The sequence below is a fragment of the Scomber japonicus genome, chromosome 2 (assembly GCF_027409825.1).
Source record: "Scomber japonicus isolate fScoJap1 chromosome 2, fScoJap1.pri, whole genome shotgun sequence".
NCBI classification, from domain to species: Eukaryota; Metazoa; Chordata; class Actinopteri; order Scombriformes; family Scombridae; genus Scomber; species Scomber japonicus.
Genome location: NC_070579.1, coordinates 29305405 through 29318518, shown reverse-complemented (window position 1 = coordinate 29318518; position 13114 = coordinate 29305405). Strand labels below are relative to the sequence as shown.

The window sequence follows — 13114 nt, the reverse complement described above, 5'->3', positions numbered from 1 at the left end:
TTTTACATTATTCAAACAACAGTAAACCTTACTGGCCTATTATCTGAGGTTGCGCCAGTACACCACCAGCTGTCAGAATTGGGAAGGTTAATTTGGAAATGTAGGTTAAAGATTACTAGTTACCATATTTAAAATGTAAGTAATATAACTATTTTAATTACTTAGTCAAAGTAATGCAACTTATTACATTTTATTACTTTTTGATTACTTTTCTAATTTTCTAACAAATATTTTCAGCTGTTGGGGTACCCATTAAGACTACCAAAATCTAAATTAAGCTGTTTTTCATGCATACTGACATGATTTATAAGGGCGATAATTTCTTATAAAGCAAGATTTAGCTCTAATTTGAATATGTATTAATTAGTTCAATAATTAGTTCAAGATTTTGGAATATAAAATAAAGATATTTTATGAAGTCTGACATGGGCTTAATTGGTATTGTGACATCATTTAAGCCCATGTGTGTTTCAAATAAGGTCCACCTCATGATTTATTTATATAATATAAAAAGTATTACAGCACTATATTCAGTAACATGTTCTCAGACAGGTTGTTTAGCTTTGACTGGCAATGTGGATTGATTCAATTGGCAGACTTGGGGCACTGCAAATTCAAACAGAGAACCAATGAAAAGCATCAGAATAGCATCAAACGTTTTTACTAAATGGCCTATATTGGAAATAGCAAAATACATGCAAAGCAAAATAATGAATTTTATTCAACATATATCCTGAGCTTTTTAAAGATAATTCAGATGTAACCCCCTTTGTAATCATCAACATTTTCATAAGTAGTTAACTGTAATTTAACTACACATTTTTTCGCAGTAACTGTAATGGATTACAGTTACATTTATTTTGTAATTAAATGACGTAACACCATTGCATGTAACTTCCCAATACTGCCAGCAGTCCATTCTGCTCATTTTCATCCTCACCACCCAAATATGGACAGAATCATGTCCAGTGGTGATGTATAGTAGAATAGCTGTGCTGCGTTCATGCACAGACACCAGAGACTAATTCACAAACATTTGACTTGAGACGTGTGTGAGTTGAATGTTTGACTTGCACTTTAATCCCTGGAGACTTGACTTACTTGATGTAAAACTAAAAAGCAAAAAAAGTCTTGACCTGATTAAACAACACCAGGGAGGCATTATATGGCGGCACATTTCAATGTTTAATTGTTCAAACTAAACATTTACAACACTGTGCAAAATATGCAAAATACACTGTTAGCACATCCTTAAAATACTCAAATGCAGTGTCATTTCAATGATCAGCGATCAAAGATTTGAACTTGCAGTTTGAATATGAAGATGTGACTTGACCTGCCCTCAAGAAGTTGAGACCTTTCTACGATCCCACCAAATTTGCACCCATGAATAACATACTGACTAGCACTTTAATACAGTATTACTGTAGTCCTTATTTCTCACTGTATCCTATCCTTTACTGTATCCTATGGTATAATTGCTGCTGATCATTGTGCCTTCTTTTATATTTATGCAGGTGACAATACCATGCAGGGTTATCGCTAGCTGCGTGGTATTGTTATTTGTTGTCTGTATCTTATCCTTTACTGTAACTTATTGTATAATTACTGCTAACATTGTGCCTTCTTTTATATTTTAAGTTGTTGTTTGTTTTTATGGTATGTCTGTCTGTCTTTTAATGTGAGGACTACGGGTGGAAATTAGCCTTGAGCTAAACCCAGTATATTTATAAGATGTCATTGCACCAATTGTCCATTAATATGCATTGTCCTCGGCAAATAAACGATATAATAATAATAAGATATGGACCCAAAAGCCTTGAAAGAAGCAATGACTGATAGGATCATTGAGATTTCAAAATGCAGCATTGTGTGTGGATAAAGCATTCAGGAGTGACCCAGTATTCTTGACTGAGACACCAGATGACAGCTGGTGTTACCCCTGACCTTTGACCTTCATGTTGGAAAGTCGGCAATTCAGCATTTTGGGGGCAACACAAGTGGAGGGAGTCAGGGGTGCACAGTCCATTATGGGACACATAGGCTCACAAGGCTTTTGTTAATTAAATTTGTGTAGCATTCATAATTCTATGTGCTGATATCTCCATTAATTGTCATTGGACAAGAGTGACAAAAGCACATGAGCAGGCTGAATAACATACACAACGTTTTACCCTACAATTTCATTATAAATACATTGTAAGGTAATTTCTCTGCAAGATTGATGAATCAATGACACAATGCTCTGCCCTCATGTCTTAAAAGAAGACAAACTTTTGTCTGAGGTCTCATGCAACTCATACTGAACAAACTAGATTAAAAACACTTTAGGGTTACAGACAAAATGCGTTTGTTATCCACTTAAAAAGGCTAAAATTGAATGTGTGTGTGTGTGTGTGTTATTTTTTACAGACTCAGTGTCATTGCTCATTGGCAGGACTATGTTGAGGATATCACTAACTGAAGTTAAATCCTTACTAATTAAACTGTCATGGGACATAAGACTAAAGTGAAACTGAATTGATAAACTGAAATAAATAAAATGATGGCAAACAACTTTCAATTTAAAATAGGAATTAACAAAGGAAATACCCTTTCAAGAATGTTTTTATCAAACTATGCTTATTGGTTCTTTGAATCTAAATGATGTTAGAGAAAAATGATTTTCCACGATTTACTAATCTGACACTGGCAAGTAATGTGATTTTTCCTCAGTCCCATAATAACAGCCATGTTAATCAAAGGGTTTTTTTCAAATTTGAAGTTAATTGATTTGCACTCTCACATGTCTTCCGTGGGCGGAACAATTCTCTCCAATCAACGTTAGAGATTGGGTTGTTGACAGGATTATTTGAACGCTGATTGGTTAAAGATCAAAATACACAACAAGCCCCGCCTCTTCCCGGAAGCTGAGAGTCATCTGATTTTTCTTTTTTTTTCTCTGTTTGTTTCCTTGTTAGCCAGCGTCACAACTAGCCAGCAAAACAACCGTCCCACTTTCTCACTCTCCTCTGTGTCTTCTCTTTCTCCAGGACTTTAAAATAACTTCTTCACCACCTCCACGACACGAAAATGGACGAGACGAGTCCGCTTGTCTCTCCGCTCCGGGACTCGGGTGATTTCGGCTACTGTCCCACAGAGCCCACCAGCCCGCGGGGCGCGTTTGGAAGCACGCCGGGCTCTGTGGTGCGCATCCCGGCTGGCAGCCCGGGGCGCAGCCGGGAGAGACAGCCGCTGCTGGACCGGGATCGTGGAAACTCACCACGGGAGCCTCACAGGAACGAGTTCCCGGAGGATCCCGAGTTCAGAGAGATCATCCGAAAGGCCGAGCGAGCCATCGAGGAGGGGATCTACCCGGAGAGGATCTACCAGGGATCCAGTGGGAGCTATTTTGTCAAAGACTCACAGGGGGTAAGAACAGCTGTCCTATCGGGCCCTTTGGGTGATCCATGAAATGTGAATGTGTGAGATGTTAGATGCAGTGAAGACTGTTTATGATAAAAGTGCCACTCGCTTCTAGGAGAGGCCTCTTTGTAACTAGCCCGTGATGACTTTGCAAATAGGCTTTAAGACACACCAACACAACATGATCCCGCGTTTACCCTGCGTTACTAACAACGATAATAAAGTAATAAAGACATTTTTAGAGTTGGATAGAATACAATAGCATAGTTCACCCAGGTGGAAAATAGTTGTTTCATTGTCTGAGAGTTTATGAAAACATGCATATGCGACTTACAACAACAACATAATATAAATCGTTCATAAGTAATGACAAACAAAATATACCTAAAATGTAGTTTTCAGCCAGTTGGAAATTTGAGCTTTTATTTGCATTATTTGATCACATACTACTGTCTTTGGCAATGGTGGCAGTTTTTTCATCATTTCAGATCCTCCTGCTGCAGCAGGTATAATTTTAATCTGTGAACTTCCGTTTCTGACACATAGTCACAATGATGTCAACAACATCACACTCACAGACCTACATAGTCTCTCCCAGTTATTTCAGGTAGTGCTCCCTCTATGCCTTCGTCTTTCTCTGTATTGCATTTCCGGGCAAAGAACAAAGTCCTGAGTATCTAATCAAATTGAAGACACTGAGCACACATTGCTGATTCGTCACAGCAGTCGTTTGCAAAAAGCTGCAAATCAGAGGATCAACATGAGATATTATATTCCCCTATCTTACATTTGTTGCCCTGACTCTTCTATTCATGCCTGATTCGCAACAGTAAAATTTAATCAGCACTACTGGAGCCAACCAGTTAAAGTATTGAGCAACTCACTGTCTCCCCATTATACCCCAATTTTCAAAACAAGGTTGAACAAGGAAGCCTGTCTGTGGACTTTGTGGCTGGATCCTCTAGATCTTTTGTGTACCTCTTTCTTCACTGTTACAGCACAGAAATAAGTATTCTAGGCTGAATGTGTGAGGTTTGTATCCAGTGACCCTGCCCTCCCCACCCCCACCTCTTTAGTGTCTTTACTTAGTCACCAGTGTGCTTAGCAGTCATGTGCTAGCTCTCTGTGAGGATATAATTCTTTTCTATGACCAAGTTTCATGTTGTAATCGGTGTAAGTGTGTGTGTCATTCCAGCGTAATGCAACATGTGATTTCTATAAACAACTTAAAAGTGAAAAAAAATTGCCTATCAAACGCCCATTCCCTATGTGCTTTAAAGGTTTCTATAGAAAGCTTGCAGGTTCAGATTATCGAGAGCACATTGGCCTCAGCTTGTATTAGTTAGAGTGGATTTTGAAAGTGTCAGGTTTGCACTGACATGAAAAAAAGTGTATTTTCAAATAATCCTCTTCTTAACTCTCCATCCATGTGCTCATTCTATTCCAGTCATATTTTGAACAGTTTGCAAAGAAGATTGAAAAATATTATTTAATTAAAATGTTTATTTACCTCAAAAAGCATCCTTGGGTTTGTGAAAGGCGCTATATAAATCACACCTATTATTAAAAACAGCAGAATCTTGTTTTGCTTTGACGTTCTGTCTCTGCCTTTCATCCTCATTTTTCTTTCTCTGTCTCCCCCTACAGAAGATCATCGGAGTGTTCAAACCTAAGAATGAAGAGCCCTACGGCCAGCTGAACCCAAAGTGGACTAAGTGGCTCCAGAAACTGTGTTGTCCGTGCTGTTTTGGTCGTGACTGTTTGGTCCTGAATCAGGGTTACCTCTCTGAGGCCGGGGCCAGCCTGGTTGATCAGAAGCTGGAGCTCAACATTGTTCCCAGGACCAAGGTACACATGCACACACATACGCAATACACAAAGCAACAAACCATTTGAGACATAACAATAACAATAACTTTATATATATATAGCACCTTTAGAAACAGAGTTTACAGAGGGCTTTGACAGACAAAGCAAAGGCAATATAATACAAAAGCACATGACACAGAATGCAATAACAAGGCACACATTAAGAAGACAAAAGCAATAGAGTCAAAAAGATTAAAAGACAACATCACATAAAGCAAGTCTGTAGAAATTAGTTTTAAGAAGTGACATAAAAGAAGTCACTGATTCTGTGAGCAGAGGAGCACTGATGGTGAAAGTACGGTCACCTTTAGATTCAAGCCTCATCTTTGGAGCAGACAGAAGGGCCCCACTGGATCTAAGGCTGCAGGCTGGCTCATACAGGGTCAGTATGTTCTATCTCTTAATCAATCTTCTCCGCTCCACAGGTGGTGTACCTGGCTAGTGAAACATTCAACTACAGTGCCATAGACAGGGTTAAATCTAGAGGAAAAAGGCTAGCCCTAGAGAAGGTGCCTAAAGTGGGCCAGCGCTTCCACAGGATTGGACTGCCACCCAAAGTAAGCTGATTCATTTTTATTACTCCATTGATTTAAGTCAGTGATTGATTCTTGTGTAATACTGACCAAACAGTGAAAGAAAGTATTCACTGTTAGAAGTGTTGGATATTATCAATGGATTGTTTGGTGAGCTGTCCACTTTAACCACATTTAGTAATTACTTTCTTTACCCAGAATAACATTAAGCCACCCAAAGAAAGGTGAATACATTTGTTTCCATTCGTATGAGTTGTACTCACACAACACAAAATGTGAATTTTACAACTTTATCTGCCATGTTTTTTCAGTGTTGAGCTACTTTGTTATAAATCCTTAAAATGGCATCTCCTTAAGTTCTCTCAAACTATGAATATGCAAATATTATTCATTTCCAAGTTTAAACTGTTGGACACAGGATGTCTTCTACTTCAGTGTAAAATTCATTCTCAGTGTTTGTACACTGCAGGCTTCAAGTTTCCACATCACACTTGTGTAAGTTATTTACTGGACAATGATTGGCTCCAAACTAGTTGTGATGTCACAAATCATGCTCAGAGGTCAGATTTTCAGTGAGCACTTTCTACTTTCAGCAGATGAATGTGAAAACAGCTTTCATGTGTCAAACTCTACACATACATCACTGAAGCTCAAACATCCAACAGAAAAAACAAGAACAGAAACATATTTTTGACTGGAGGAGACGTATGGATTCACTTGAGAGAAAAAATTGCTCTGAATTTCGAATTAATGAGATATTTGTCTCAGAATTCTAAGAGAAGTTTTCATGGAAAGATAAGTCTGCTCTGTTTTCTGCATTATTAGGACCTCAAAATCCTGACTGTGATAACACTGCTGTCTGTACTTCGTTGCTTCTAAACTAGTGTAATTACATTAGGGGAGGCCTCTGAACAAGATGAAGGTCTTGAAAGATACATATACAGGGTTTCTTTCATTCATTGCGCAATGTACTTTTTTCTCATGTTTGACCTGTTTTTATTTTGCCAAAAGGTTATAAGATAAATACTAAAGATAGCTGGTCCAGATGTGGTCTCTGACAGTATTAAAGATGAGTCATCCCTCTACCTGTTTGTGGAAATTGTAAACTACAATAACCTTTTATGAGTTTGGTTTGTTTGTTCCATCTATTTTTGGCCTTTGATGAAACATTTTTTCCTGTCCTGGGGTGCTGATAACAATACCATCTATATCACTTACAAACACGAGTTACCTCCCAATGTTTCAAACCAAAACTGAAACAAAACTGGATCAAACCAAACGGGGTGGACACGTTTGCCTCCATGAAATTGAGCACTGAAGTAGGAATGGGAGCTTCTCTTGTGATTTTGAAGTATCTCATTAATTTAAAAAACACAGCTGTTATTTTCTCTTAAGTGAATTCTTTACACATTCACACTTGACATATGATGTTTGTCTCTGGAGTTAAATGTCATTTTAGATTTCACAATGTCTGTTTGTCAACTCATCCACAGGAATACAAGAAATGACACCATTTTGCCACAAAATGACTTGGCTGTTTTGTATCAAGGAGATCAAAGAGTTCCTCAAAATCATGTGATCGATGTTACAATGTTAAAAAATGAACCAGTTGAGAAAAATCTGTTGCTGCTCCACCAGGTGGGTTCCTTCCAGCTCTTTGTTGATGGGTACAAAGATGCAGATTTCTGGCTGCGGAGGTTTGAAGCAGAGCCTCTGCCTGAAAACACCAACCGTCAGCTCCAGCTACAGTTCGAGCGGCTTGTAGTCCTCGATTACATCATCAGGAACACAGGCATGTATACAGCAGGGCTGGGTCATCATTGCTTCATTATCATTAGGTAATGTTCTTAAGTATGTGAATTTGAATGATTTTTTTAATATTCTAGACAGGGGAAATGACAACTGGCTGCTGAAATATGATTGCCCCATGGACACTGTTGGGAATAGGGTGAGAAAGCAACACACTCATACTCACACTCACACTCACACTCACACCCACACCCACACACTCACACTCATACACACAGCCTGAACCTTTTGAAGTGCTGATCCCAATGGCTGAATATGTGTTTGTTTAATTCCTCTCTGCAGGACACAGACTGGGTGGTAGTAAAGGATCCTATCATCAAGCTGGCAGCCATAGACAATGGCCTGGCCTTCCCTCTCAAACACCCAGACTCCTGGAGAGCCTGTGAGCACCTATATTGACTTCATTTTAACCATATACAGTGCTAAAGCTTGCTTTTAGAGAATCTGCTTCTCTCATGTGTGCAGAGAAAGCTGTTTACAGTATTTTTGTCACAGTTTTATTTTCAGATACTTTAATCTATTTCTATTTACCTGTGTCTACATATCCATCATCAACGTTTTATCCTCCCACAAAAATGCATATTTTCGTTATTGATTAATCTGTTGATTATTGTCTTGATTCATCTATTAGTTGTTTGGTCTGTAAAAATCCGTCAGAAAATGGTGAATTGTGTTATCACTTTTTCCCAAAGCCCAAGATGTAACCTAAAATATCTTATTTTGTCCTAGCCAACAGTCCATAACCCAAAGATATTTACTTTACTCATATGTTACTCATACTTTAGTCATAGAAGATTAAAGAAACCAGAAAACATTCACATTTAAGAAACTGGCCCATAGAATTTGGGCATTTCTTTCTTTATAAAACATAAAAAATTAAATTAATCAATTAATTGATTATCAAAATAGTGATGAATCAAGTAATTGTTCCAGCTCTAATTCTAATCCTTCTTGTTCTGAGGAACTCTTTCAACTTTTCATTATCGAACATTTATTCTATCACTCACTGATTTTCCAGCTCTTTACAACCAGTGTACATATTCAATAAGACATGTTTTGTTGTCCAATCCCTAGACCCGTTCTATTGGGCGTGGCTCTCCCAGGCCAAAGTTCCTTTCTCCCAGGAAATCCGAGAGCTGGTCCTACCCAAGCTCTCTGACCCTAATTTCATTAAAGACCTTGAAGAGGACCTCTACGAATTATTTAAGGTATTGTTTGATTCTGATTGATTGATGATGACTCAGTTTTGAGGCTGTAAACATTATGTAAAATATACATGTTTTGTGTCCCACAGAAAGACCCCGGTTTCGACAGAGGACAGTTTCACAAACAAGTCGCTGTAATGAGGGGGCAGGTGAGTTGTCTACTGAGTTACTACGGTTACAGAGATACTAATCCACCAAAACCAAATAGGGGAAGTCATACTCCCGAAAGAATAAGTGTCCACCAGTAAAACGGTTTCTACCCATATGAAAGTCTCTGTGTGGATGCATGAATTTAATGTATTTCACAAACAAATCAAGCTCTTTCCCGCTTCTGTTTTTAAGATCCTGAACTTGTGCCAAGCCCTGAAGGATGGCAAAACACCCCTCCAGTTGGTTCAGATGCCTCCAGTAATTGTGGAAACAGCCAGAGCGCCTCAGAGAGCTAACAGTGAGTCCTACACACAGAGTTTCCAGAGCAGAAGACCCTTCTTCACCTGGTGGTAGGAAAGGAGCAGCCAAGAGGAGGACGAACAGCAGGAAGCCGGCATGTCCATGTGTGGATGGAAGAGAGGACGGAATGGAAACAGAAATAATCACTCTCCCCTCCTCTCCTCTCCTTATGGATTCTTTGGTTGCAAAGACTGAGTGAGTGGGTGGAGAGATGAGGCCAAAAGAGGAAGAATTTCACAACACATCTTCCCTGTTTGCCTCCGTGCCTTGTGTGGACGTCAAGAATTTACACCGAAATGATGAAGATTCTGTACCTTCCTGCAAGTGAGAGAGATTTCAGTTGGACTCCTGGGTGCACATATGCTCACCCACACATGCACGCCAGTCAGAAGCCTCTCATGCTTGATTTTTGGATGGGAGGTGTTGCATTCCATGTTGTTTTTCGTTGGTTTGTTTTGTTTCTTTTTCATTTTTTTCACTACCTTTCTGCCTTTTAATATTCACCTGCAGATTCCCTCCCACGCTGTTAAAAGCCCGGGGAAGGTGAAAGCAGTGGTGCCACTAGTGATGATCCGCTTTTTATTTTTTTAACAAAAAAGGAGAAGTGTTCATTGTGGTCTTGGGAGATTTAGAAACTGGACACTAAGTGGTGTGTATGTCTCACCACACAAGCCCCGTGAACTGGTTTCACAGTCACTCGTTGCTCCTAACTGTTTAGAATAGGATCAACAAGTCATCAGAGTGATGTCAGAGAGCAGAGACAAATTGTTTGCTTAGCTAAGTGCAACTGGCTCGTCTAATTTTTCTTCTCACTCATGAGTTAAATCAATGGTGAAGAAGACAAAATTATCCCATCTGCAAGCAGGCAGAAGGGGGGGCTGGTGGGTTTCTTAGCCCACAAGCTCCTGCTTGTCTAGACCATGTTAATTGATACAATTTATGTTAATTGTTTCTGACTCACAGGGTGGACGCAAGTAAACAACACAGTAACTTCCTGCTGTACTGAACTGAAATGTATTGTGACAATGCACTGTATAATTTGTATGTAATATTTAATGATAGATTATAATTAAAACATATTCCATTAATACAGATGGTTTGTGTGTTTGTGAATGATGAATATACAGTCATGTGACACAAATATAAAAAAAACTGTTTGGATGGATGTAGACTGCAACTTCATTCATTGGCGGAGGCACACAACTGCGAGGCGGTATTACTAGTTTTATTTACTGATAACCTCTGCTGCACCCAAGTGGCCACAAAATCAGTTAATGCAAGTTTTAAAGGAACATGATCCATGGCATCTTTATTTGGACATTTGAATATTAAGTAAAAAAAACTTCTAAGGCTAGAAGCACTCTGAAGTGCTCTTAAAACATTAACATTCAATGCAGAGTAACAATATTCTTCCCTAATATACCATGAATTATCTGGCACATCCAACTGTGCAATCAAAAATGAACTCACTTTGTGCACCAGAAATTTCATTTCAGGGTTACACAACAGTTTGTTTAAACACATGCATTGATTCCGTTGATGAATCTACAGCCTCTCCAACACGCCTGCACTGGAACAGATGCACATTACAACTATAACAGTAGGATTACACTCCAAACAGGTTCACTAAAGTTCTGTTTGGTTGTTTGTACATGTGGAGTACATGTTAGCTGTAAGATTCAGAGCAACTACAATATGTCCTCTCATGTAGAAGCAATCATGTGTTTCATGACTTCACTTTCATTGCATTTACTGTGTGTTGCCCCAAGCTCCCGTCAGTTTTTAATGGAGGATGCGGTGAAGGTAGCGCTCAGAGTCTCTGGCACCCTCCTGCCTTGCCACACCCAACCTCCAAGAGGAGGGTTTGAAGGGATTTTGGTTCTCTGGGATGTCTGCCTCAGTTGCCAACAGAAATTCTCCTGGACTGGGAGATTGGTCGATGATCTCATCCTCAACAGTGTAGCCAGATAACGGCTCCTCAATCCTGGAAGACAGAGAAGGAACTCTGGTTTAGCTGAACTATTACATACCGACATAGATGAACAGATGCTGTTGGAATAACAGGCTCTTACAGTAACGTGCTAATGTTATGCTTACTTCTTTACAACCCTAATTTCCCCTAGGTAGGGAGGGTGGTTGAAGAGCTAAAGGCGTCTGTCAGTTAAAGTTGGTTGTAGGGGTTTCACATTGGGCATTGAGAAAGGGAAGAAAATAGCCAACTGGGACATTACTGAAGGGGTAAAGAGTGTCAAGCAAGAGCCATGGAGGGAAAGGAGCTAGCTTGCCACCTGGACTCAAGATAAGGTCTGCTCAATCTCTGTGTAGTTGCCTGGAGATGGGGGTAGGATTTTAAAAGACCTAAACCACTTGATGATTAAAAAAATATCATCATTTTTTATAATTTTTTTTTATTTCTCCATTCAGCATTCGTGTAACATCATTGTCCAAATCAAGCTGCACATCAGACAGAAACCTACTTCATTTAAACAGCACAATGCTGAAGGAATTTTGTTTTTAAAAAAAGAAGTAAAAGTCATTAGTATCAGCCTTTTTTTCTTCTTTTTTTTACAGCTCCCCATTTTGTTTTTACTGTGCCGCCTTTTAGAAACACACTACCATTTTCCCATTCTGTGGCACTTCATTACTCCTTCAACAAATCTAATTTCATCTCAATGAGGAATGTCGAAACCAAAGCATGACACTTGACAGTAATAAGGAATAGTGTGTGTGTGTGTGTGTGTGTGTTTGGTATGCAGGGACAGGAGGGCACAGTCTTGTGAGGTCATGCTGAGTTGATTAGGCACATGACAATCTACACACTGCATTTCAAGGCAGCTTTGCAGTTGGACTAAGTTTGACCAATTGTTAAAAAGTATAAAATGAAGTATTTTTGATTATTAATAAACAGGGAGAGAACTGAGAAGTATTCTACTACTATTCTGATGGATTGAGAGAATCTTTTCTCTTCTTTTCCTTTTAAACTCCTCATCTACATTTCACTTTTCACATCCTTCTTATATGTCTCGCTGGCTCCATGCCCTTTGACACTCTCACTTACCGGAGGTATCCTGATCCTCTTAGCAAAGAGTGGTCTCTGTGTCCTTCTGCCCTGATGCCTGCTTTATTCCGTGCTCGGACTCGGAGCCCCACCAAGGCCTGGGCCAGCCCTGCCTCATCCCCTCTCTCCTCCCCTTCCTTTTCTTTCTCTTCGTCTGTTCCTTCCATATCTGCATCTGCCCCTTGCCACACAAGCTTTGCCCGATGTTCAGCGTCTCTGTCTCCTGCTGTCCTGAACAGCCTGTGCAACTGGTGCAGGTTTACCCCTGTAAAGATGTTGGAGTATCCAGTCTTTCTGCAGCGTCGATTGGAGGGTTTCCACTGCACCGGCAGGCCACCCTCAGTAGAGATGGATGCTGGGGCCTCTGTCATGTCTGTAGGTTGGAGAAGGTCTAGGTGAGATTAGAACAGGACAGGCGGATAATATAAAGGGGGAAGGCAGGAAGGCTGACAAGAAGGAAAAGTAAGCTGAGAAGGGCGGAGAAAGGAAAGAGACCAAATTAAACTAAAATGACGCAATTAGTTAATTAGTTAAACTAAGGATAAAGAGGTCAGTTAACCCAAGCCTTCAGCCAACAGACACATTTCCATGGCTGAAGCCAAAGAGCCCAGTTTCCTTAATTGCCCTTGTTGGTCTTAAGTATTTTGGGATGGGTAACACTCCAGCACAAGCACAGTGATGCTAGTGTCATCAAAATCTGGCACATTCAAACCAGATGATGATCGTTCTTTAAATTCAGTTTCTGCATTCCAGCTTCTTGTATGAAAACAGCCAAATTCTAGCAC

General features: G+C 39.7%; 1 protein-coding gene across 1 annotated transcript; it reads left to right on the top strand.

The window, feature by feature from the left end:
- The first annotated feature begins 2972 nt into the window (after positions 1-2972).
- Positions 2973-10361, top strand: pi4k2a (phosphatidylinositol 4-kinase type 2 alpha). Its single transcript, XM_053335795.1, has 9 exons — positions 2973-3411; positions 5053-5253; positions 5700-5831; positions 7446-7603; positions 7698-7755; positions 7899-7998; positions 8691-8824; positions 8911-8970; positions 9164-10361. Exons 1-9 carry the CDS (start codon positions 3073-3075, stop codon positions 9323-9325), a joined length of 1344 nt encoding a protein of 447 aa, XP_053191770.1. The 5' UTR covers positions 2973-3072; the 3' UTR covers positions 9326-10361.
- The last annotated feature ends 2753 nt before the right edge of the window (positions 10362-13114 follow it).

Coding starts and splice junctions, on each gene's coding strand:
- pi4k2a (XM_053335795.1), top strand. CDS start 3,073: ATGGACGAGACGAGTCCGCTTGTCTCTCCGCTCCGGGACTCGGGTGAT. Junction 3,412..5,052: donor TTGTCAAAGACTCACAGGGG/GTAAGAACAGCT, acceptor CTCCCCCTACAG/AAGATCATCGGAGTGTTCAA. Junction 8,825..8,910: donor ACCTCTACGAATTATTTAAG/GTATTGTTTGAT, acceptor TGTGTCCCACAG/AAAGACCCCGGTTTCGACAG.